Source organism: Diadema setosum, chromosome 20 (assembly GCF_964275005.1).
Source record: "Diadema setosum chromosome 20, eeDiaSeto1, whole genome shotgun sequence".
Taxonomy (NCBI): domain Eukaryota; kingdom Metazoa; phylum Echinodermata; class Echinoidea; order Diadematoida; family Diadematidae; genus Diadema; species Diadema setosum.
The window spans coordinates 20,795,113-20,823,003 of NC_092704.1; the positions used below are offsets into that span (position 1 = coordinate 20,795,113).

The 27,891-nt window shown below is 37.8% G+C and overlaps 1 protein-coding gene across 1 annotated transcript in view; it reads right to left on the bottom strand.

The window, feature by feature from the left end:
* The window catches only part of LOC140243498 (uncharacterized), a 40,144-nt gene extending 16,840 nt beyond the window's left edge, over positions 1-23,304 (bottom strand). Inside the window, exon 1 of the mRNA XM_072323168.1 lies at positions 23,283-23,304. Within this exon, the coding sequence (XP_072179269.1) occupies positions 23,283-23,304 (22 nt within the window). The remainder of the gene's footprint in view (positions 1-23,282) is intronic.
* Between the last annotated feature and the right edge of the window lie 4,587 nt (positions 23,305-27,891).

The following is a 27,891-nucleotide window of genomic DNA, read 5'->3' on the forward strand; positions in this document are numbered from 1 at the left end:
AATATGCAGGTCGGTTATTGCATTCGTTGTACTGGAAAACGTGGTCAGTGGTGAGTGATGATTTCTACTTAAGCAAAAAGTGCAAACATATAAACCGTACGTCAAGTATCCGTCGAACACAACATGTTGATCCAACAAAAGTACAAGTTGAAGAACTTTCTCCTTCTCTCCTCTTTCTCCCACTCCCTCTCTCTCTCACCTTCTCTCTCTATCTCATCCTTCTTTCTCTCATGTTCTCTATCTCTCCCTCTCTTTCTATTTCTCTGAATATTCGCTGCACTTTCCGTCTTGCACCTGTTCTCAGCTCCTGGTACAGAATGTGAACTCAGTATCACGAGTCTTCGAAAACATGACTCGGCTGTCGACGGCGTGTTATCTGTGCCCATAATTGCTTTTGCAGTTAGCCCGGATGATTGCCAAGGCGTTTGCCTAGTCACGCCCGCTGCATTTGGTTTCCCGACTAGCGGCGATCCTCCTTCGACAAATATTTTCCGAAGCGAGACCCGCGCAGCCCTCTAAATTGCATGAGATGTTAGGCGCCTTTCATGATTTCGCGCCATTCCTTCATGCTCCCCGACGCATTTTGTGATGATAATTTGAGATTTTTCATCACGTTAAGTACGGTTTCTCAGCAAGGCGTTTGTCGCTGCTTGCATAGATGTTTGAGTATTACTTGGAGGTGGATGATAAAAGAACAACCTAACGCGCCAGTTCTTCTGTCTCTTTTTCTTATTCTTTTTTCTTCTTCAAGATCTCAATTACTCTCAGAAAGTATATTTAAAGATTTCTCGAAAAACATGATAATTGTCTGTTTTTTACTGTTCGACCGATTTTACTGGTTGATATGAAAGTTCCTCAAGGATAAATGCCCGTTATTCAAATAAGTGAGAGTGCAAATATCATGTTTCGATATCATCATGTCATCAAAATAATGGGCGCCAAACTTCTAGAAAAGAAAGGTTCATTTCTCCAGATCATATTGTGATATAATTGAGTCAAACAATCCTGCTCCCCATGTTTGGTTTCCAAAACATACACGCACACGCGCGCGCGCGCACACACACACACACACACATACACATACACACACACACTCACCCTATCTACCTCTATCCCGCTCTCTACATATACATTATGTATTTCCTTTACAGTATATTCTAGTATCGCATCCGCCCTTGGAATCTAAAGTGCTGCTTCTTTTTCATCGAGTATCGAAATAATGTATGTATGGTATAGAAACGTTTGCAAACGAAGATAACAACAAAACCAGACCATTATGTCAATTTCTTCATCAAAAACTCATTGCACACGTTTGCCTAATGGTTAATGGCTTAGAGAAGAAAATACGAGACGATTCGAGCATAGTAAATAATGTGAACTTCGCCAACGCAGCAAGTGCACCGTGTTACTGTACTTCGTGTGGCTCAAAGCAGTCATTATCAGAAAAAGCCGAGCGTATATTCAATTTAAAAGAAGGCGCAACCCCTGGGGAAATATTGAGGGATCCCTTGGGGCTCCATTTGACCCCCCCCCCTTTTTTTCATCTTCATCCTCCATCCAACTTGATTTTAAATCCTCGAAGATAAAAAAGAAGAAGTAAAGCTTGTGCACATGGCACAGCTTATAAGATCTTTATTACTCCAACAAGTCAAAAAGGAAACGAACTTTAACAGAAAGTTGCAATTGGTATAAGTTCTTCTTTTAAAACGAAGGACTTGACAACTTGCCTGCAAACGCTCTTGTACACACAACTTTACTATTTAACATAGACAGAGAAAGATGCATGTTCAGCAAGAAGGCTCTTCAATTCAATTCAAACAAAATATACAAATCATTGGAGTCAACAATTTATGTAATAGGATCTTTAATTAAACATTTATTGTATTATCTATATCACAGTTCACCATTTGAATCGATACATAACACGTTTAAGCGCATCTAGTCATGTGTATATCTGTCTGTGTGTGTGTATGTTTTAAAGTAAGTCACAACGAAATGATATATCCCTATTGACAAAATTGGTGTAATAAATTGTGGCACAGTAATCTCAGTCACTGCACAACAGTCATTTATCTACATCTATCCTGTAAGAGAGAGAGAGAGAAAAAAAAAAGTAATAGACTTGTATCGCAATCGAGTTGAACTAATATATCCCTCGATTGCTTTCCCGGATTCTCAATGTACAAGCAATCAACTCTGTAATGTATAGTGACATTCATGGTTAGGTTATTGCCTTTTGCACCCTCTTCAGCGAGCTTGCGATGGAATCCTAAGAAGTGTTCGCACTCAACACAATCGCCATTCTTGCTTTCTCTGCCCACCCCCCCCCCCCTCCATTCCAAACTGATATAGACATATTCGTTTAATATCCTGCTTAGGCATTATGAAAGATATTTCACCCCAGAAGCGGAAAAAATTATCGCGGGAGAGTGGGGGAGGGGGTAAGCCTTTCTTCCTCGTCCCTGTGTTGTAAGGAATATTTGAATTTTACAGAATTCGTGAGAGTGGTCCTCTTTGTACATGTAGCAACGATAAATGATTATTCACTATACCGTCGTGGGATAGTAGATGAGACGATACGTGTAATAAGCTATATGTGTGTATGGTACTTTATAGACACACATAATACATTCGTGTGTGTGTGTGATCGTATTTGTAAATCATAAAGTAAAAAAAAAAAATGTTTAGTAGATACTTCTATTTAAAAAAAAGAAACCTCAACGAACCTGTCAATGTCAATCAATTCAATTTTCAATCAATTGAAAACAACAACAACGAAGCAAAGCTGTTTGGGAGCCTTCTTAGCCTAGGATAGGGAAAAAGAAATGTGGAGAAATTATTTCGTTGCCATCTAACTTTTCACTTTTTTTTTAATCCGAAGATCCCCGTCGAAGCTGAAACCCCTTTGGTTGGGCTCCTGTATAAACAGCTGAGTGCAACCCGATTTATTTCCTCGCACCCTATCCGTCTAAAAAACTTGCCTTGACAGCCACTCAAAGGTTGTTGCTGGCGTGCGGAAGGGAAGTTGGTCGCATAATTGCACGAATCGGAGAGATTTCTGCCCTCTTGACAGGCTTAATGTTGGCTTGACAGTCTGAGAAAAATAAGCATTCTGCACTCGATTTTCCTGCAAGCCCTGTGAGGAAGATAACGTCGGGGAACCTTTAGCTGACGTGGATTGAAATCCCGACACTTCTAATTTTCCAGCGTGTGACTGCTAAAACCAGCGTGGTAAGATGATATGCCGCAGTTTTGTTCGTCCATGAATTCCCCTACCCTATCTGACACAACGACAGTTGGAGAATATTTCAGCGCATGTTGACATTACAAATTTGTTTCAGTCTTATATGAGGCGATATCGATGATTTCAAAATTGCGGCATCAGAAAATGGACCCCCTGGAAAGGTTATCAGAGTGTAATCATCCCTCCCACAGCACATCAGAACTGTCTCGCTTTCAATCATCAGCTGCCTTTTAGATATCTTAAACTATTTGTCAGGAGTTCCATGATTATACTAACCTTTGTGGGAGTTATTTTTCTTCAGTTTTCCTATATTTCTTTCCATAATTTGCGTGGGGGAATCAAACCTTCCTATTTGCACATGTATATTACATTTCAATACATTTGTATTACCACAGATGAATCGACAACTTTCCGTGTTCAGTGGTCCTTGCACTGCTTAGTGATTATAAGCGCACTCACGGGCATCATATATATGCATTTATATATTTGTAATTTAGTTACGTTGTTGCTATCTCTCTCTTTTTCTTTGGGGGGGGGGGAGGGGGGCATTTCTAGTCAAGCATCCCATGACCGAGCACTTGTTTAATCATGATATTATACTCATTACACTAAATTGTCCATGTGTGACAGAAAATCGCAAGATATTAAATATTATATGCGCACACGCGCACGTGTATATATATAGGGTGTATAAGAAAAAGGTAATCCAATTTTGGAGGGTTACAATTTTATATTTGTCCGCAATGGAGAGCGCGATGTTAGCTGTGAGGAAAGGGGAACTCTTCCTCTTTCCATCGATACCTAATTATGACAAATGCCATGCATGACTGAACACATGAACTCTAAAGACAACAATGACAAATTGCACTTTTTCCAAGTTTGTGTGTTTTTGTGAAGGAACAATGCATGTCTCACTACATGGATGAGATCTGTCAATGAAAGTGGCCAAATATTTGTCCGCAATGGAGAGCGCGATGTTAGCTGTGAGGAAAGGGGAACTCTTCCTCTTTCCATCGATACCTAATTATGACAAATGCCATGTATGACTGAGCACTTGAACTTTAAAGACAACAATGACAAATTGCACTTTTTCCATGTTTGTGTGTTTTTGTGAAGGAACAATGTATGTCTCACTACATGGATGAGATCTGTCAATGAAAGTGGCCAAATAGGCCAGCCTGTACGAATGCAGGTTTATGTTTAGGATTAAGTGTTTAGGGTTTTTCCTATATGGTCGAAAACCTCTAGATGACCACCTGTCCGATAACTTGGTCGCTCACACAGAGGGTAACTCACACAGTGCATTTTCTCTGTTCATATTCAAAACACAGTTTCAAAACACGCAGCGACAAACCATGTCTTGGATATGAATAGAGAAATATGGATAATGGTTTACCCTTTATGGGAAGGTCCAAGTTAACGACAACAAGACCATGTCGAAGGCTATGAACCATAAAAGGTTACAAGAAACCCTAAACACGAACTTGCAGTCGTGCAGGCTGGCCTGATGATTTGGTTACAGCTCGTTATTCCGAAGGTTCGCTATTCCGAAGGCTCTTTATTCCTAAGATTCGTTATTCCGAAGGTTCATTGTTCCGAATTTCATTTTCGGATTAACCGATCTTCGGAATAACGAACCTTCGGAATAACGCCACAAATTTTCGGATTAACGAACCTCTAGGTATAGGGAATTTGCGTGTTTCGGATTAACGACCCTTCGGAACAACGAACCTTCGGAATAGCGAACCTTCGGAATAACGAACAGCACCCGATGATTTGACCACTTTCAATGACAGGTCCCATCCAGGCAGTGAGACAACATGCATTGTTCCTTCACAAAAACACGCAAACTTGGAAAAAAGTGCAATTTGTCATTGTTGTCTTTACAGTTCATGTGCTCAGTCATGCATGACATTTATCGACATAATTAGGTATCAATGGAAAGAGAAAGAGTTCTCCTTTACTCACAACGAACATTGCGCTCACCATAGCTCACAATTATAAAATTGTAGCCCTCCAAAGTTGGATTACCTTTTTTTTATACGCACTGTATATATATATGTATATATATATATATATATATATATATATATACATATATATATGTATATAATTCTTGTTATATTATATTATATTATATTATATTATATTATATTATATTATATTATATTATATTATATTATATTATATTATACTATATTATATTATGTTACTTTATATAATACTATTTCATGATTATCAAAACATTTGGCACTAAAAAAAAAAATCCCCCTGTTGTGATATTCTCATTCCGTTTGAATACAATCCCAATGACAAAACGTTACATTATCTGCTCAATCAAACATTACGTTTTCACTCTTTCTGCTCATCTAGAATATACATTTTGATTGCTTACAGAAACAACATAAAAGAAGGACTGGCTTGCACTGAAAATGATGTCAGATCAGCCGTATTTCTTGTTGTCTCTTTTGTAGGGGAGTCCCAGGAAAATGTTGATCAGCTTAATGCCGTGGAGCGTGGTAATATAATGTTAATTTCTTTAATCTACCCGTTCCTTATGGGCAGCATCTTTTCTCAGGACTTCCCAGGATTGATGAGGTACGGGACTGGGATCAGTGCTGATGCCCCATGCTTCTACGGTACTGTTGGCACGATAGTTGCCGATCCGTGACATTACGCTCAAAGGGTACTGATGTGCGTGATCTTAATTAACTCCCCGTCTTCATAAAGAAAAGGCGACTTCCCTCCAACCCTTGATCTCCAGTTTTTCCTCTTTTTTTTTCTTTTTTTTTTTGCGGGGAGGGAGGAGAAACAAGTAATCTTTCCTTTAAAAAAAAGGAGGAGTCTCTCTGTCTTTATTGTACACAAAAGAAAAATAGATAGGCAGAAATGGAGCAGCTTTTTGCGATCTTTTTCGATCCAATTGTAATCACGTTTGGAAGTACGTTTGGCAAAGGTTAATCTCCATCAAGGGATTTATGATAATGTCCCCATTCATCATGAAAACTAGTTAAGCGTGTTTCTCATTAACCAATGGACAGCACAATATTCCCTTAGCACCATGGAGTGGACTCCATTTCCTTGAATTTTGTCTCTGATAGCGTTATTGGAGAAATGGAAGTAGGGCAGCTAGCATCAATTATTCTTGCTTGAGTTATAAAGAGATGGAGGCAATTATAGGTCCTACTCTTTTCCATATAGTCATGGTTTGATTTGCATGATTTTGTCATAATCAGAATTTATAGTAAGGAATATGATTAATATATCTCTTAGTACAAAATGTATTTCAGAATACGGGTGGGGGGGGGCTCGAACAAATGCACCAATAATTCGTTGAATAATGACTCAAGTATATTCAGCTTGTCTGTTTATGATTTTACACAGTAGAATCATCTGCATTCTGTTGATAAAGTCATTAATTCTGAAAATCAAGCAATAAGTGGTAACAGAGTTTGCTGCATTCTATATTCTAGATATTATCAAGAAGATCTTGTGGCCACCAATTGCGACTTAAATAAGTTTTGGTTGCAAAATTTCAGGGAAAAAGAAAAGATTAATGACATTCACAATTACAGTTTGTGTGTTATTTGCCCCTGGCCAGCCAATGTAATATAGAAGTCTCAAAATAGTACTGACAAACACCTCGAACTTGGCAAATAATGTTGACCGAATGAGAGGAGGTTTGTGGAAGTGCACAAAAACAAAGAAAATGGCGCTAAGTGTTTGGGGGCAAAACTTTGATAGATGCCCCGCAGCAAACATTTCCCTTGCACTCCACATTTCCGACTTTTTAAAGACTCAATGAGGGATGGGTTAATCTAAAACATGCGCCGACGACATCCTCTTGCGCCGTCCCCATGGCAACGGGAACGATTCGTTTTTGCGTAATGGCGCCCGATGCAGTGTTGTGCCTATATTCGTTGAAGCAATTAATCTGTCAATGAGTTCCTCTCCCCTCTTCTTCTCCACAAACTTCTATCTTTCTTCTCACCGCCTCCCCCCCCCCCCCCCCCCACAGTATTCATTTTTGGTCTACCAGCGGGCACACACGACACTTGCCTGACCATGGGGAATCCAGGGGGACCTTGCTCTGAGGAACACAATGTTTGAAGGAAGCACCTTCATACTTATGCCCGTCTATTGATTTTCCTCTTGTTGAATGTATGCTCCATCACTCCCGAAATCTCTTGCCAGTGGCAGGAGGAGGAATAACTTTTAAAAGTCCTCTTTTTTCAAATTGAGTCATGATAAGAAGAATGCAAATATCATGTGTCTTGCACTCTTCTTTTATGTGTGAACGTGTGTCGGTACATTATTCGGTCGTCGGAGAGGTGCTTTCATTCGTCATTTTCATGAAAAGAAAATCATTTTCAAGAAATTGGAACACATTCAAATTGAAATTAGAATCAAAGGTACACAGACATTTGAAAACCGGTATAGTGAGGGTATATAAATGGGCAAGAGAAAGCTAAAACTTATCAAAGGAAGTATGCAGTACATTTTTTAACACAAGCACAACTGTTGTAAACTAATGAAATAACGACGCCCTTGTCGATCTTATTGCATTTTGGAGAAGTGATAGACTTTTATATTTGTGGTTAATCTTGTGGAGAAAAAAAAACTTAGTCTTTACTAAAGATGAGTAGCTTGAATATTCTTCATTTATAGGTTAAGTATCCCCAGAGAGAATCAAAACTAACTTTTGAGAGAAAGTTTTAAGTAGGCAAATGCATTTCGACATAAACTAATGCAAGCATACAGGCAATGTTAGGTGTGAATGTCCGTGTGGATGTATCAAAACTTATCAGTCTTTTAGTCAATCTTAGGAGCCGTTAATTCTTCAGTTCAGTATCGGGTTGTTGTTGGTTATTCTTTTTTTTTTCTTAAAATGATTATAGGTCTCATCACGGCGCATGTTCCACAACAAGAAATAGACAATGGCCTCGCCCATCCCAGCGCCAGTTCTCAATATCCTAGCCATAAGGTTTGTGGTTGAATTTGATAGATTTCATGGGACACATGCCTTTTCTATTCCCTTTCTGTGTGTGCATCGACGCCATTATTATTTTACTTACTGTTCTTAGATTATCTTTGTTCATATTCCAAGCCGTTATGATTAAAGCTAGTCTAAAGTAGCAACAGTCAATCAAATTATGGAAAGCGTGTGCAGGCATATGGAAATGCTTTACCACGTAAAAATTGGAAAAAGAGGCAAACCCCAAAATAACATCCATGTAAACGACAACAAAAACGAGGGAAGGAGGAAAAAAGAACAGGAAGGAAAATGAGGAGAGAAAGATGATACCACTCAGACGTACATAAATTAATCACTGTATAAACTCGCATTTAAGCACAAGCTTTTGCGCTAAGAAAGATTATGGATATCTTCGTACCTTTGATACGGAATTCACCTTACCGAGCAAGCATGGTTAGTGCTTCTGATGATACATTCCATTGCCCCCCCCCCCCGCCCCGTGCGCATGTTTTAATCATTTTAGTTTATCTTTAATCCTTAATCTTATGATCACAATATTTCCATATTAATAATGTTGATCTTGTAGATATTGTTGTCTTAAAAAGACCAGAAATGTGCATTTCATTTTAGCAGGTCATTGAATGTTGGGAAACCGCCTGAGAGAGAAAAGGGTACCCCGAGGATTTATATTTTTTCTTCTGGTAGCTCTTTTTCTCGTTTGAAGTTAATTTCCAGGGGCTTACGAATACAGTATAATGTATTGATATAAATTACTTCCGTTGACGAAAGACAAATGTTGTTCAGATACGACACAACAAATCCATGAGGGTTTCCCTCGGCCCTCTTAGCTAAGACATGCTGTAGAAAATTGAATCATGTTTTGGCAAGAACATAGCATTGGCCGAGGCTTCATTAGAATGTAATATTCTGTTTTATGTTTTTCTGGTTTCCTTGTATTTTTTTTTCCTTTTAAGTCTCATGGATCATACCCATTAGGAGACGCTGGAACTGACGAAGCAAACTAATTAGATAGTCCTTGTCACTGCAGAGGAAAAACAAGCAATTATTTCTCAGCAACTTCCATGAAAATGCTCGCCTCTTGTCACTTGCGATTTCTTTTCTCTTTTTTTTTTTTTAACAGTGCGTTTGCTGTTCACTGTGCTTTTCCGGCTCGACTAAGAAATATGCAATACGTAAACAGATTTTTCTCCGCACATTATGTTTGCATGGAAAAGCGAAGAATATCGTAAAAACAAAACAAAAGCATAACAACTATTTCTGAAGAAGCTGCCGCCGTTTCAAAATGAAATGAGTGCTTTTCGTAGAAATTGGTATCATGTATAATGTATCATCTATCTACCCACACTTCCAAACCATGACAAATGAGCAGCATAAATATGGCAAGAGTGACTTCGTTGGTAGTCAGTTCTGGATATAATGTACGTTAAATGCTTGGTAGTTATATCACATTATTGTGATAAAAAATATCAAATGATCTAATGCAACATTGATATATCTATATATATATATGTATATACATATATTATATATATTTATCATATATATATATATATATATATATATATATACATATATATATATATACATATATATACATATATATATATATATATATATATATATATATATATATATATATGTGTGTGTGTGTGTGTGTGTGTGTGTGCGTAATTTCACAGACATGCACATGTGTATACACGTAGTCATAGCAATGACTGTTACGTTTTGGATAAACACACGGCATGAGGGAAAATTAGAAAGTAAGGAATCATTATTCCTCGACCCCTTCCCCCTCCCCTCCCCCCTCCCCCCCCCCCCAAAAAAAAAAAAAAAAAAAAGTTGTCAAGCTAGCACACCACTCTTCAAAAACAAGTACATTCTCACTAAAATCTCAGTCCTACAACTGCAAGGGGGCGTGGTGTTCGGCAGCTCTGTGGAGCTTTACCTATCTTGCCTGGATCTAATATGTGCAAAAACCTCTGAGAACAGTAACAAAAATGTATGAGACATAAATTATTCAACAGTCAAATCGGTTGAATAGAAAAAGATATGACATTTTTGTATTCTTCTAGTGTATATTTTTTTATTATGTTCCTGTGATCAATAGGTTAGAACACATATGAATGGTAAGCTATGAGGTGTGTCTCCTGGAACAAAGTCAATCTTCACACTTCGAGCCTACCTTAGCATACAGTAAGAGGGAAGTCTTTTGGTGCCATATTTCGTACGTCATTAACATGAGGGTTGGAATGCACTGTATATCCAGAAGTTTGGGCTTGTTTGAATGCAAAACCATGAGACATTCGAGGCGTTCATCAAACAGTATGTCAGTCATCAACATGCCATCCATATCTTTCTTCTTCTTTTTTTAAATCTCTTTATTTCTGTGGACATTCATGTTGGGCTTGTTTGAATGCAAAACCATGAGACATTCGAGGCGTTCATCAAACAGTATGTCAGTCATCAACATGCCATTCATTTCTTTCTTCTTCTTTTTTTAAATCTCTTTATTTCTGTGGACATTCATGTGGAAAGATTAACTCAAGTTATTCCAACATCTCTATTTTAATGCCTTGCAATCAAGTTTGGGCAAACGCGAACGTAACAGTTTAAAGAATACATTGACAAGGAAAATGCCCGTGAAAAAAAAAAAAAAAAAAAAAAAAATATCAAGAGCGAAAAATGAAGAAGACTGTATAAATATTATTGTAATTCACGAAGCGTTCTATTGGCAATATTCGCATTGTTTACGCCAAGGCGCGCTGTTTTTAAATCACTTGTGGAGACATATTTTTCAGAAATGCCTCTTTCCTGAAGTATCTGTTATCTCGTCATGTATTTCGCCTTTCAAGCCCGCAGTATGTAACATGATAACGCCCTAACTCTCCACCTAATTTCGCTCTTTAAAGCGGCGAATCATCGGCAGCCATTATATTTTCCCACCGAAAATATCAACAGTTCATTTTGCAATCTTGGTATGGCGATTGATGTAACGGTATTACGAATTGAGCATAATTATTATACGAGGTGAGTTTGTCTTTACAGCAACAGTTATCATTTTCGTGCACCATCCACGTTGTCTGATTCTACCTTCGGAGACATCTGACATGAAGAGATTTCTTCCCACACAATCTCACTTGTGTATATGCACAGACTTAAAAAAAAAAGATAGAACAAAAGTGAAAATTGTGACACGTTCAGTCATAACTGATGATGATTAGGGGAAGATTGATCTCGCGTGGACTTGCCAATTTTTGTCACGTTCGTGAGGTATCGTTATCATTTCTTGCGCAAAAGAAATAAGACGTAATTGCTTTTATTCGAACGAGCCAACTACATCACGTTTTCTCCTCACGCATTTGATGATAAAAAAGTGGCGTCGATGTCATGAAACATGATAAATGATAGCAATAGTGAAACCAATATTTCTCAGCAGGCACTACACCACACAGTCGCTTTGTGCGAGAAGAGGGAGGATATCAGATAGTATAATGTCATCATTTCAAAGTGGAAGTGGCTGAGCTATGATTTTGTATTACACCAAAAAAAAATCAAAGAACGCTTTATCTAATTACTTTTATGACAACAGCTTTCCCTCTTTTCTATTGATACAGAAATAGGTTGATCTAACAAAAAAGAAGAAGATAAGTGCAGTTTGTTCCAAATCATACAAAGCGAGGAAAGAGGACTATCAGTATTTGATTTGGAGCACAAGAAGAGATATTTAATGCAGACCATTATAAATTCATATCATCATTGTAATTCAGCTATGACATTGTAAATTAGGAAACAAACATTCCTGAGTTTTTGTAGACAGTAGCTGACCTGATTAATTTGAATATTAACATTTCTCATCTCAGGCCACGACTCTGCTTCCTTTATTTCGTAACGTCGTTCGCTCTTCACTCTTACATTATTAAACTTGATGAGGTGCTGCCATAGCAGTGATCGTACTACAGGCTTTTTCGCACTCAATTCGTTCCGCGGTTTGGAAGTCATCATGAATATTGATTGCTGATAATTTGAAAACCAGAAGACTGACATCAACGATATGACGAGTCCATGATGGAGAGAGTACGTAGCCGATGGGGGGGGGGGGGGGGACTCGTAATGATATCCGAGGGAAAAAAATCTCATCGCTGACTTTTGATTACGAAATTTAGTGACGGTTGAAAAAGCAACAACAAAGCATTTCCATTGGGGCTCCATGGATACCTCGTTACAACCACAACGGATATTTGTCTTGATAACTAAATATACATGACCAGCCTCATCTAGTATTGTACTCAGTTTGTCACTAGTTTTGATTAATTACCAACGATTAAATGAAATGCATCGCACAAGAATATCAGATATTGTTTTTTATTATGTTTGAATAAGCATTCTTCATTATGAAGTAGAAAAAACAAACTTGGTAGCAATTATGAATATCATTGAAATCGACACCACACGAGAACAGCGATTATGTTCTGTAAATGCTCTGTTGTCAATTCAATTCAATTTAATGGAGATTCAAATTTCATTTCCAATACCACATGAATTCTTTCACAACAACACAACAATTACACAAATCAATAATATGATAATGTATGAATACAATATACTTGAACACGGAAAATAAAGATAGGCAAGTGCATAACCTACATTAAACTCAAGACAGAAAGTCACAGTTATTTTGCTGTTACATTCCTCAGTCTTTTTTATTAGAAAACAAATGCGTTTTCACTTCAGCAGTTCTCAGTTTACTATTCTTGAGATAGTCGATATTTCTTGATATCAGGAGGCATTTTTATACAGAAGTCTGATCCAGTCATTGCATAATGACACAGCCCAACATGCTTATACCTCAACTAATGAAACTAGAACCGAGGGAAAGAAAGAAAGACAGGTGCAAATTTATCTGCTACTCACACGCTCTCGTGTTTTGTGTCTCCAAGAAAAAAAAAATACGGGAGTCATGAATTTTACGTGATGAGAAGTAGAAGCCGAGAAGATGAGAAGCCAAGGTTTTTGCTCAGATTTCATGAACTATTGCTCATGTTGCTATAGAACTTAGCAAGAGAAAATCGTTAGTTCCCAGTCAAAAATTTGTTTTGCCCCTAAAAAATAAGATACGATTAGATTTTTTTCCTTTGTTCTATTCCTTCACAGCTCATCGACGTTTGACATCAAAACCTTTCTTTTTACAGATGATCATCACATCAACTGAAATCTATAAAGGGGAGTATTTTTGTCATGAAACTTCGCTACGCATCACAAACGAACGTAAAACACTTTTCCTGTTTCAATAAACATGCATCGCACTGTTTACCGGTTGGTCTGTGGATCCCATACACTTGATATGCGCAAATGAAGCTCATATACCGACGGAGTGCTCTTAAAACACGAATAATCGACAGTGTTCTGTAAATATTTATGTCTCCTTATCCACCGGCAACCATTACAGGAAATGTAGAATAATTTGCTAATAGCGCACCGAAGAAGCCAGACCACTATATTATGAGTTTCCCTGGCGAAGAGATAGGGGAGGGCAGCTGTAATGATTACAGTTCCTCTATAAACTATCAGAACCTGAAGCAGCGTTACATTTGACATTCATGATATTCAAGTGGTTAGAAGGGAGATCGTACTTATCGTCAGTGAACTCTTCTTCTTCTTCTTTATCTTTTTTTTTTTGTCCTGTCATGTGACATTCCGACAAGTTGATGGTGAATCCTTTCCTGAATACCTTTCTCTTTTTCTTCTTTTCGTTTCTTTTTTCCTTTTTTTTTTTTGCAATCAGCAACGTGTTTCTCAGTCTCGTTGATGAGGACGATTTCAAATGTTGTTTTGGATCAATGTTGTTTGTTTTTTCATCTCTCATAATGTTGCAATTGTGCCGTTCATGTTACCTACATGAAGGTAGAAAAGCTAAACTGTAACCACGATTCGGAGATACTCTTTTTTTTTCATTCTCTCTCTTCTCAGCAAGAGTCCCCTTACAAATTCAGCCAACCACACCTCATAAGAAAAACCAAAGAAGTAAGCCATTGGCAGACGAGCGACTATCGATCGCTGTATCGACCCCGAGGGACTTCTGCGCCTATATCTCTCATGTGAGAATAACATATCCCCACTGCTGTTATCATCCCGATCATCTGTGAAGAGATGCGATGACATGCTCTAAGTGGGCTTTTCTATTCAGTCAAAGACAAGTAGGGAAATGCGCCTTTTGACAGATTTTCTTCTTTATCATCTTTGATATCGGCCGACACGAAGTTTTGAGAGAGAAAAAAAGAATGTAAAAAAAAATCAATGAGACGTACACCACCATCAATCTTCTTCTTCACATCAAGATCACTCGACTTCAGTTTAAGTGCATTTCCTTTCGAACAGCCATGCATCACTTAGAAGCAGAGAGCGATCAAAAGGCCACAATATTCTCTCTACTTACCGTCAGTGAGCATGAAATTGATAACTGGAGTCAACTTCCCCTAATCCATCCAGACATATCGCCTCAGTCCCTAGGAGGGCAGTTCGCCCGAGAGGGGAACATGCCGACAAAGAAGCAGCCGCTCAGTTGTTACATATCCGCGCTTAAGTCGCCTTGGTCGCTTGGCACGCCATCTTTATGTTCTCATTAAAAGTTCACTCTGATCTCATTTTTTTTGCAATCATTTTTCCCCTGCCTCGACAGAGTATGACTTTTGATCACATTTGGCGGCACACCAAAAAAGGTTGTGATGGCATGATTATGGCCTTTTATGATCTCTTCATGATAAATCATTTCTCAAATAAGCACTGTAAATAACAGCAAAAAAAAAATACAACTGGACCTTGGAAGGCATTTTAACCTGGCTAGATTTCATTCTCAATAATTTCCTCATTGATAAATACGTTTACTTCATATCAGATATGCCGGGCTTGTTTGGGGTGGAAATAGAGAAACGAAGATCATAATCTCTACGAGGTATATGCCTCGGCTTTATCATATTTTTTCTATTCTCCTTTCTTGCAACAGTTCAAATTATTCACGTCAATCCAACATTTAAATCTTAATCAGAAGAAAATTTACCCCTCACTTGCTACAGACAGAATTTGCAATGTCTGATAATTTCTTTCACTTGGTATTGACTGGTGTCTTTGTTAAACATGATAAATCTATATCTATATTTCTATCTATCTATTTATCTGTCTATCTATCTATCTATCTATATTTGCATATGAAAGTCATGGTGATACACTGTAGTACATGCAATCGCATCATCTCGTTTACTTCAGTTCTGTGATTATGACTGACATTGCAGTTTCATGCAAGGATGTGCAACTTAAAAAGTTCCATAACTTTTGACTTTTCTTGATCGGTAAACACTCACACACACACACGCACACACACACACACACACACACATACACACACACAAACATATATTAGCGAATGGTTTTCTTAAGTATGAGACATTTGTTCTTAGGTATCTAACCCCCCCCCCCCCCTCCATGAAGTTGCATATACGTGCAATATGCAATTCTCAGTCTCGTCAGCCTCAGTATAAAGAACGAAGGAATGCAGTCAGTTATATAGGGTATGTGTGCGTGGGTGTGTGTGTTTGCGTGTTTGGTTCGGGGAAAACAGCAAAGGCATGTCAAGCGAACTTTTATGCTGCAGTTCTTTTCCTAATTTGTTCCTCGGTAATGTTAATGTATACAGTGTTATTCAGGTAGAGGTGTAATCTCTTCACTCCTGAAATCGCTTTTACATATCATTGCATTTCTTGATGTCCCACAGGAGTGACACCAGAATGGAAATAACTTTCGGAATCGGTTGTACCGCTGTTAAGGTACTCCTCAGTGGAGTCCCGTACATAAAGTCACCCGACAAACACGAGAGAAAATGGTTTTCTCAGTATTGACACGCACGAACGTCGAATAACGTCGCTAATGATGCACACAATCCTACAAGATTACAGCGGTTTCACCCAAGGGGATAGTGCAACTAAGCAATTATTCTCTCCTCTTTTTTTATCTCCTTTGCAGGAGGAGCGGGGAAAAATAACAAAATAGATTTAGCCGAACAGTTTCTCCACACGTTTTGCGATGGTATAAAGGACATTAATGATGTTTGTTTTCTTGTCATGTATAGACTGCCTATGCATTTTCCCCCTAGCAATAATAAGTCAAAGACAGTGCAATTGTTTGTCGACATTTGCAGAAATCGTACAGTGACGTCATCCCATCTCACCCTCATTTTGTTGCTGTTGGTGTTGTTGTTGTAATGCCACGACTTGCCGATGACACGTTGGGTTCTAAAGCCAGACTTTGCAAAGTACATTGTATGTTAGAAATGAATGTAGAATCTCGATCTGTTTGTTTCATCAAATCATGGAGGTGTATAACTCCATGATCAAGTTTAGGTGAGGATATAGAGTAAAGGAACACAAGCAGAATTTCAAGGGTTTCCTCAAATTTGGATCTAGAAGTGGGAAAGTTATGGAATTTCTAAGATATATTTTCACAAGGGAGTAGATCGAATAGAAGCACAACCACTGACGCAACTCGAAGGATAGAATGGTACTCTCACCTAACAAATCTCGCAATGACTTGGGCATAAATCGTCACTGATTCAATTTATGTCCTCAACTTGAAATAAAAGTAATAAGAGTAAGTTCCATCAGTAGAATCAAATAATGGCAGTCTTGAAGTGACTTCTAAAGTAGAGTAGGATTCGTCACTACCTGATCATGGAATCAAAACATGATTTTAGTCATTGTTTTGCTCACAACACAGTAGAAGAATTACTTGTGAGGTAAGGGCATCATTTCCCCTATCATTTGAATGGGCGGTTGTGACTAACTTCATTTCCATTTGTATTAAACAACTGGAATTCCTTCACAGCTCTCTAATTTTTGTCCGATTTTGACGAAACTCCTGCAATCTCGTTTGTCTGGTTTTACTATATCCATTATAAAGTCATCTCACATTGCGATGAATTGCACATTAGGGTCTGTGGTCCTGCATAATATCGAACTAGGTGCATTGTACTGAGTCATGAGCAGTTAGTCGTGAAACTCTTATTCTAAGTCTGATATTATCTTACCTAGATACATAATACCTTCATTTACCCTCACATTTAGCATGTCGCCCATCTAGGCTTCTACAGACAATGGCAGAACAAACGGAAGTTACGGGGAGTGCCTTTCCTTCTCTCCCTCCTCCTCCTTTTTTCTCTCTCTCCATCTATCTATCTTTCTATCTATCCATCTATCTATCTATCTCTTCACTGAAGATTTTGACGCTTTTCCTGGAGAAGGCTCGCTCTCACTCTGCTACTCTGCGGCACATCCGGGTTTTATGTTGAGTCCCCGGACATTGCAGCACTTTAAGATCAGATAACGCCATGACCTAGGGACACAGCCACTCCAGGTGTGTGCGAGGGGATGGGAAGGAAACTGGGACACGCCCTAGCAACAAGAGCGGATGAAAGGTTCCAACCGGGGTGCCTTCCTGCTTTTGAATCCTGCTTGGCGCGTCTGTCTTCGGAGGAAAGCTTATCATCCACCATATGATCTTCTTGATCCGCAGGTGTAGAAAATCTGAATCTAATACCAATGGTATTTGAGGATTTCAAGTTAGTGCAAGTGCTATAGTGTTGTGTCTTCTGCCAAACAACTGCATTAAATCGAGCTCCAGCACAGACGTTCCGATTAATCCGTTCCTGGTGATACCGATTACAATTATCAATCCACAACACCAAGTGCTATCTTCAAACTGAAGTCCGCGGGGGAGGGGGTCATGGTGATTGGTTTAAGTCAAACATTTACACATGTGGCCATGACTGCTTAGTTTCAGATACATTAGATGAATAGTTTAAGACAAAGGTTGTATTATAAACCAACATTATATTTTTATTTGCTTGGTGCCTATAAAGTAAACTGTTACAGTTTAAAGGTATAGTAACGGTATTACATTGATTACTTGATTGATTAATAAAGGTACAAAACAATTATTGCATTTAAATGTTTGTGAACGGTTAAAAAAGACAACGTTGTAGTTTGGCTTGCTCTGTCACTGTGTATATCTGTCATGTATCCTCATGAGTGATAACCTGCGATTGTTGGAGAAATGGCGGAAATAGATTTAAAAAAATAAATATCTATGCCGAGATTAGACTTTAAACTGTGTTAAAAGATATCGATACTGTTGCTCTTGTAAACAATTTACACCTGTAACGAAGAGGTATTTTCATATTTTGATAATAAAATGTTTTATTTGGTTAGCAACCAGGTTTTACAGTACTATAAAACTAGGCTCCTATAAATAATTAATGTGTTACAAATCCGTAGCTGTAGGAATATGATGTAGCTATTGGTGCAGGCTGTAGGGTTAAGGATTATAGAAGTAGGATAGGGTTGTTAAATGTCACCATATGTGTGTGTTCGTGCAGCTATCTACAGCCATAATTGATAATTCAATTATTTCCTTATTGGTCGCTTTCGTAACGTTAGTTAACTAACGTTATTATAATGTTACGCTAAATTATTTGTTAAACGATTTTATATGGTTCCCACGCAAATGTCAATAAAACGCATAACACGTTGGAAAAATTCGTATATGACGTTATAAAAAAAAAGATACTGTAACCTACAACACACGGGCGTTAAATGAATGGTATACCCTGTACAAGAATTTATGTAACGGTGAATAACGTTGCATAAAGATAATAGATAAATAATTGTTAATTATATTATCATAACATTGTTTAATGTTGGTACAACGTTCATATTTGGTCATCCTGCTATAACGTACAAATAAAAGTTAAAATTATGTTAAAGCAATTAAAAAACAGACAACTATGTAACATTCTCCAGTAAACGTTAATGGAATAAACTCGTAACCATGTAACGTTACACCAACGTCAAACTATTATCATGGGAAAGACTTGTAGAACAAAGTTTAGAAATGAAGAATTGACATTAAAGTTGTTGGACCGTTACTCATGATGTTTTGATTTCTTGTTTGTTTATAATATTGCCGAGAAAAGCTTGGTAAGATCAACAGTGTAATTGTGAAAACACCAACGGGCAAGAATGAAAGAGGTTTTCTCTTTCCTGCTCCCTTGTCTTGCGGTGAACCTAGAAAACCTATATTTATTCTACCATTCTCATGTGTATCCCATTTCTTATTACAACGATCAATTAGTAGGACACATCAGGATGTTGACTTCCTCTATGTGCTAAAAATTCGAGGTATTCGATTCATCACTGATGCATCTCTTCAAATCGAGGTCTCGAAATTCATAAATGGAGGGGACGCTCTTAAACAGCACCAGGCGTAGATCGACAATTTGAGAAATTGATGTTCCTTGATATTCAGACATGCAACCTGCAAGCAACCGCTTTCCATTTCAATTTGCATTTAGTTAGGACTCCTATATACGTCGACCTTTTCTCGGGACGAGATTCCCTTCGCGTTCGAAAAATCGATCTTGTCCGAAACATGTCTGTTACGAGTTGAGAGTGAATGTATCTACATTGTGTAGTTTTCATCTTAGAATCTGAGGAGCATTCGAAAAATCGAAGTGTCTCCATTTATGTGGACGAAACCTCTTTGTCGCTATGTTTGTTAAAAAAAGAAGGTGATTTTGTTTGTACTCACACATGAAGAAAGAAGCAAATGTCTGGCAACGAATTAATAAGCATAGTTTTTTTAAAGAACGTCCCCACACTGGCTCATAAAGACTTTTTAAAACTTTCTTTCTCGTTAAGGTTTCGATTTGGTTACTTATATTGCCGTCTGGGCACTCATCACCTTTACCCCCCCCCCCCCCATAAAAAAGGAAAGGAAAAAGGAAAGGAGAGAAAAGAGAGAAAGTCAATACCTCTAGCAAAATTAACTCAACAAATGCAGGTGGATTTTATTCGGTTTTGATATTCAAAGCAACCCACCATCTGCCACTGTTTGTCCAAACATAATTCACTGACGACGAAATAAATTTTGTAGCTAGGAATGCAAAATTGACACCTCGCTCTACGAAAACTTTCTCCAATATTATGTGCATTCCTTATTGACAAAAGCAAGCCAGATGCGTGGGTTCTCATGGCATAATAGGGACGTACTCAAAAGCGGCTCTTTCATGCCACTCTTGAAATGATTGATAATGGGAGATGCAGCAGAAGAACAGGGGAGCAGAAGCAGACGATGATTTGCATTTTGGCGGGAAATTGACAGACAATTGACTGTGATGGATTTGACTCGAGCCTTGCTATATTAATCAGGCGCAGATTACGGATCCTCAGTGTATTAGTTAATGGGGTGGAAATGTAACTGTTTCCTATAATTCATGGTCCAGGATAGACTGCATTATCACACTTTGAAAATACATCGTGTCCAATTTCACATCTTGGCTATACAGCTGTATGCCGCATGTTATATTAACTCAGTATTTTTGTGACATTGGTCCTAGGACGGTTTTCTGTATCTTCCCCAAAGAAAAGTATCACAATAAGATACATCTTAACCGTATATACATACATCTCCCTTTCTCTCTCTCTCTCTCTTTACGTAGGTGTGTGTGTGTGTGTGTTCGTGCGCAGGTGTGTGTCTTCACTCTTTAGAATGTAAAATTGAAGTGCATATCCGTCGAGAGTACAGAGTTGTCATTTTAACTTTTTTAATCACTTTCGATAACGATTAAATGTAAAGCTATGATATTCATAAATAATTGTGGTCACAGTGTACGATTGCAAAGCACAATACAATACGACGATAGCAAGATCGATTCTAACCAGTCTGCGAATGAGCAGTGTGACCCATTATAGTACGTGTAAGACATAACAATTACACTGGTATAAACTGTTACTATTTTGCCGGGAGATTTCCCTATTTCTCCTCCTGATTGATGAACAACTATTCTCTCCCTTTTTGTTACAGTCGCGCTTGTTCAACAATGCGTTTTCAGGGGCACAAGCTGAAATTAAAGATTCTGCAGCTTGATCGAGCTTGTCGGTGTGTGTGGTTTTTTTTTTCTTCTTCTTCTTATTATTTTCTTCGTAAATCTGTCTACTAGCCACGAGGATTACTATTTCTGGAACAGCTAAAGATCGTATTTCAGTGTGTTGTTGTTGTTTGGTTGTTGTTGTTTTTTTAGGGGGTATTCATCGTTGTTCTTGCTGCTGTATTTGTTGTTTTTGTTTTTGTTCTACTTCCTCGAAAGTACACTTAGGCCTACCTGTAAAGACATGATATGCATTAATATACTCAGAATATGATGATGAGGATTTCGATGCAGGAATTATTTTGTAAAACAAAATAAAAGCTACACAGTTGGTTCTCATACAGTCACAAAATCATCCCCCTTTAACCCTTCATCTTGATATATAATTCTTTGTGTGCCACACGCCCAACTCAGTCAACGGCTTGAAGAAAAAATCGACATACAGTATCTTGCTCAAACCCACTACTGCGCACAACTCCATCGAAAAATCACAATATGTCACAGTACATCGGAAGCGTCATAGCCATAGCTTTGTGTCAGAACAAAATGACTCACATGAATTTACACCGAAGCACACAAACAGTCTTGGACCAATCGTCTGTCATGAGATCAAAATATGTCTCCAAAAGTTGCTCTTTGTCTGAATAGTTATTGTCTTGTTAACTGTTACCCGTAGGAATGTGGGGAAGGTAGCATTTTTACGGGGAGCATTTTATAGGGAAAGCCAACACGACATATCCCCTCGCCCATTCTCCACCCTCGAACACTTGACTGTGAAAACATGACTAAAGTCTCAATGGCTGAACGTGATCCCTGATTGCTGAAGTGTTTCTGATTATCAAGGGAACCTTGCTTGCAGGTGAAGCAACTTGTGCCACAGGAGTCGAATCGCAGCCTGCCTCTACTGATGTGGACACAGGGTACATCGTGTCTATGGGAGCATCAGAGTGGAATATATTAGCCTAATAAATAGATGATATTAGCATTTGGTGGGAAGCAGTGTTTGCGCCTCATCGAAGCCGAGTTGATTAAACGCGGTGTAATTGCTTCGGGTTTCAGATATTTACAGCTTGACGCCCTCTGTCCGATCCTATATGCTTGGAGATGAACTTCAGGGAGGTGATTCTGTTCTATTTTTACATTGAGGCTATCCTCAAGAGAGCGATGTTACTCCCTACAACATTGTAACTGACAACATAAACTATACATATTTGATAGATGTTTGTCAAGCATTGAATCACTACCGCTGAGGACAGAGGGGGTGGTCATGTTCGACATGTGCGGATGACAAACGCTAGTGGGGCACTCTCGTGTTATAGTGGAGAAGGAAAGCCTCCCACCACGCCGCAAACACAGGCGCCACAGAATGAGGAACAATCCCACCGGATTAGCTGGTCCAGCATTCCTGACAGCCGTAATAAATGACGAGCATACATATTTAATTCTAATCCCTTCGGTGGGAAGCTCAGTCTTGGGTCAGAGCGACACGCTTTCTGCTCAAAGTAATGAGATACAACAACAACAACAACACTACATATGCACCATGACAATTTTGTGGGAAAGTATGACAAAAAAGAAAGAATAAAACGTATGATGCATGTAAGGTATATGATGCAATATGTGTATGAATTATTTATGTAGTTGACCCATGAATCATTCATAGTTTTTCATTACTTTGTATTTTTGTTTTGAAATGAAAACATTTTGCCAAGTTCGTTCATGAGTTACACGCGACCAACAAGAGAAATAAAAAGTATCAACAATACGCGGTTTAAGAAATGTTTCATTTCAAGTGTACTGTATGGATTTTCACGATGTTAGAATTACTCATAGAGGATTATAAAGTACGTTGTCTCTTTTGAGTTGTCACTATAGCAATGCCTTTGGTTATATGACTGCTTGTAAAAGATATTCTTGTGCCAGTCCATAAGCTTCCTGCATGTCTTCAGTAGGTTGTTGGCCCAATCTTTCTTGACAAAAACATTAAAGAAGAATGGGCCCATTTCCCACAGAAGACATGCAGTAAGCCATTGTTCCATCTGGGTCAGGTTTGTCGGTTTCCTTGCCATTACTCTGGTCTTCAAGTCTCGCCATGACTTCTAGATCGGACTCAGGTCAGACCCTGACTTGGCCATTCGAAGAGTTTGACATCATGTCCTTGAACATTTTTTTTTTCCACTTCATCTGTTCATTGCCAATATATTTTGGAGCACTGTCCGGCTGGTATATGTTGTTCCAGCTGTACCCGAGCTAGAGTTTCTCAGCGGACTCCTTCACATCTGCTTCAAGGATACAGACGTAACCCTCCGTTCTCATGATTCCTTGGAAATTGACAAGGTTCCCGGCCTGTGCCGCTGAAAGATACGCGTTCCCACAGCATCGTGAATCCACCACCACATGCTTGACAGTAGGCACGATGTTCTTTAGCTTGTATGAATCCCCCTTCTTCCTCCTAGCGAATTCGATCGTAACGTCAAATAATTCCAACATCGTCTCATCGAACCACAGTGTGGTTGACCAAAAACTGGTTTCTTATTTCCAGATGACCACTACAGGCACATGAACATCCATTGGTATCTTCTTGAGTCGCGGCGTTTTTACTGAGTAGGCCTACGTCCATGGAGACCTCCTTTGTGCAAGACTTGCTCGTGATACCATGTTCCTGCCAACCCAAGTGTTTCAAGGGTGAAACCATTGCTGTAGAGACATATCAGGGGTATGAATAATTCTGAACATGTCCAATAAAGAGAGAGAGAGAAAAAAAAAACACACATCGGCCATATCTACGATGATGCAAATGAAATTTAGCCTACCCATAAGATTAGTCATGCGGATTTGTGCATACCGGCAGCAGCAAGGAGGCAAAAGATATACAGGATGTGCCATCATAATTAACATAGTTTATTCAGATGAAAATGAATTATCTTCCAAGGGATATGAATAATTTCGAGGGCAGCTGTGTGTGGGTGTGTATGTGTGTGTATGTGTGTTTGTGTGTGTATGTGTGTATAAAATATTCGTATGCAGGTCTACATTGTGCCTTCAATCCCAACGTTACCATCTGTGAATAGAATAAAGAAAGTTTGGATGCGGATGACGAAATGAAACACGATACTATCGGTCTTTCGAAAAGAAAAAAGCAGAGAGTATGCTTCTTTTTTATGTACTGCATAGTATGGGGAAGTTTTTCCCTGTTCGTCCCTTTCCTGCCCATGCAAGAATTAAGCTCTTGAGAATACCGATACCCGAAACAACACAAAATTGCATACTATGCTAAGCTACCTCAAGGGCATACTTGATTCTGGCCTTTTGGACGATTTACGGCTGTGCATTTGAAAGAGATGAAATCATATCAGAGAGACCACTGCAGCGAAAAAAAAAAAACCAACAAAAGGCATTGAATATATAAAAGACATATAATTTGAAACTCTGAATACATTAGAGAGAGCAGGACTATTGATTTAAGTCTTTTGTAACTCGTTACTTGGTGTGACATTTCAAATAAAACGTTTTTTCTTTTCTAATTCGTTTTTATAAGCAAAAAAAAACAACAACAACAACAAAGAAATAAGTGCCTGAACAAGCTTGATTTCTATGGTGCAAAATAATACAAACTAGTAAAACCGGGGTTTTTATTCGCCTGATTACTTTATTACCGTTGTATGAATATGAACTGTGTTTGTACATCTTTGTTCTTATATACACACAATGATATAAGTACAATATTTCTATACAAATGTGAGTATACATATCGGTATATATATACCTAATGTGCATATACATTATGGTAAACTATACCAAAACGTGCTTTATTTTAAATGCCATATCTATGTGAATATAATTGTGAGATACAGTCGAAATAAAGTCGTATGGTTTGTTTTTTTCAAAACCTCCACTCATATTGCAGCAAATATATCTCTTAGGGAGAAATCATTTCAAATGTCATGTGCAGTTATCCACAGAAAATAAGTGTTTCAGGAAAATATGAGAATATGAGAATACCGGGCCCAATGCAAAATAAGCAAACAAAAAGGCCAAACAGCCATGCATAAATGTCAAACAATGTCTTGAGTCAAGGGACTGAGCAAACATTACAAAAATCAATGGGCAGCCTCAAACGTTCACCCATTGGTTTCTTTACTGTCTCTTTAATCAAGAAGATGAATTGTTGATTTCAAGAGGATGATATGAGAGAAAACATTATGGATATATATATATATATATCAACATTAAAAGATATGATAAATGAAATTCATGGATATACCATCGATAAGGTAAAAAGAAAGAAAAACCACACAAAGCATTCTAAAGTTGTTGTTTTTTTAAATGCAGGAGATGGGGAGGAATGCTAAAAAGGCAATGCTTGTAGGGTGCATTACCCCTAAACATAATAAAATATCATTCATATGAAAATATACACGAACTAAGAATAAAAACCTAACTAGCTCTAGACAAACATCCAGACAAATCACAATACTAAGTCGCTGTCATTGGTAGAGTCAAAAAAATTAGTCATTTTTTCTTTCTCTCGTTTTCCAAATGTTTATAAAAAAAAACCGATATACATGGAGACAGACAAAAATATCAGTTCTATTTCATAGAGATGAAATATGAGTATTGGACTTAAAGAAATAGTGCAATACTTATAACCTTAGAATTTGTTATTATCTTTCTTTTACACATACATTTTCGTGCTCTGGCCCTTTACAAAACGGCGAGGAGCCTGAATTTTTTTTTTTTTTTTGTGTTGAAAAGTAAACTGTTGGTATTGACAGCCGAATGAGCTTTAGTTCTCTTCTATTTTTGATATTATTTTACCAACACGTGGACTACGAAATACTCTCTCTCTCTCTCTCTCTCTCTCTCTCTCTCTCTCTATGTATATATATATATATATATATATATATATATATATATATATATACACATATAGCATATGCTATCATCCAATAATGAAACAGATACTACGGTGTAAATCGTCGTGTGGATAACATTGCAGCTTGTTGATGTAATCCAATTTGTAGGGAAGCATTTTGAAATGATGTTGATTTGATATTGAAGGGGAAATGTAATTTAGTCCACCTTTTTATTACGTTTTCTTGGTTTTCGCTGCAATTCAAGCCCGTAAAAAAAATCAATCTTCCCCGGCAGATTTGGCAGAAACAATAAAAGCCACAATTCACTTTTATTCATGTGTGTGAATATTCCTTGGAGACATACGTCAAAGCTGAAATCAAAACGTCTGTGGAAAGACGGTGAAATAAATGCATTTCCGTCTGTAGTATGGCACTAACATGTCGAATATATTTACAAGTGTGTCAATATATACTGTTATGTTCTTTGTGCGCTTAATGTACATGTATATTCATGAAAAACTTGAGTATTTGCTCCCTATTACACTTGGAAAAATGGATCAGATGGGAATTCATGGAATTTTTTTGAATTATGAAAGATGTATAAAGATGTTAAAAATTCACAAGAAAAATTACATTTTGGTGACAATTTGTTTGACAAGATTCCTTTTTGCTGAACATTGACTTGGCAGGGGACGCACAAATTAAGAAAAGAAGAAGAAATAAGTATAAAATATGTTAAGACAACAATAATTCCTACATGTATTTTATATTTAACTTTATGACCTGTACTTTTTTCAAATTGTTAAACAATACGGTCTGACAAATGTCTACTTTATATTAGGCACTACTTTTTGTTTGATGGGAATAAAGTATAACTGAACTGAACTGAACTGAACTGAATTGAATTGAATTGAATTGAATTGAACTGAATTGAATTGAACTATATTGAAGTGTACATAATACTGTAGTAGCATAAAATAAAGAATCATCTTCTATGCAGGCAATCTAATGGGGACAACTCTTTAGAGTAACGTGACGTGGCCGGGTGAGGAAGATTATATCTTAGAGCTGTGTTGGAAATATATACATATACATATATATTTTTTTCTTTTAATGTGAACAAGGAATTATTCATTTCCTGCAAGTGAGAATGTGTTATCGTGACAGTGTTCTGGTGTAAATGAATTTGATCAGGAGATTGTATATTGGACCAGAGATTTTATATTGGATCACAAATTCAAACGAAAGAATTAAACCTTCAAAAGAGATATGCGGGCAATGCGCCCTTGTTAAAGCAATGTGCGTGTACTTCATGCCACATTCGGCAATAGCGAACAGACACTCTTTAGCCCTGATAAACGCGACTTTATGATTTCTGTGGTGTTAATCTCTTTAGACAATAAGCTTTCTAAGGATATATCATGAACATGATGAGAGTCACTTAATTTTCACAAACCTACCACTAAAAAGGTAACACAGACGCTTCCAGATATTGCAAGTATACTAGTCCTAAAGTTTTATGTTGCAGACCAGTAAGCAGGCGAAGATTTAAACGCCAAAGTGCCCTACTTCCTGTAAAAGAAAACAGATAATAACATTTTGACTTCGAGAAGAAGGAAATACTGAATTTTCGTATTGGTTCGTATTGTTTTATCCGAACCAGCTAATATGCATTTGTTCGGCATTAATGTTCACGACCTATGAATCAAGAAAAACAACACAGCACGCTTCAACATGTTATTTCAACATGTGATGTGAGAAAATACCGAAAGTGATGAAAGACCCGTTTAATTGACTGGACACTAATACAGACTCCTTGGTTTCG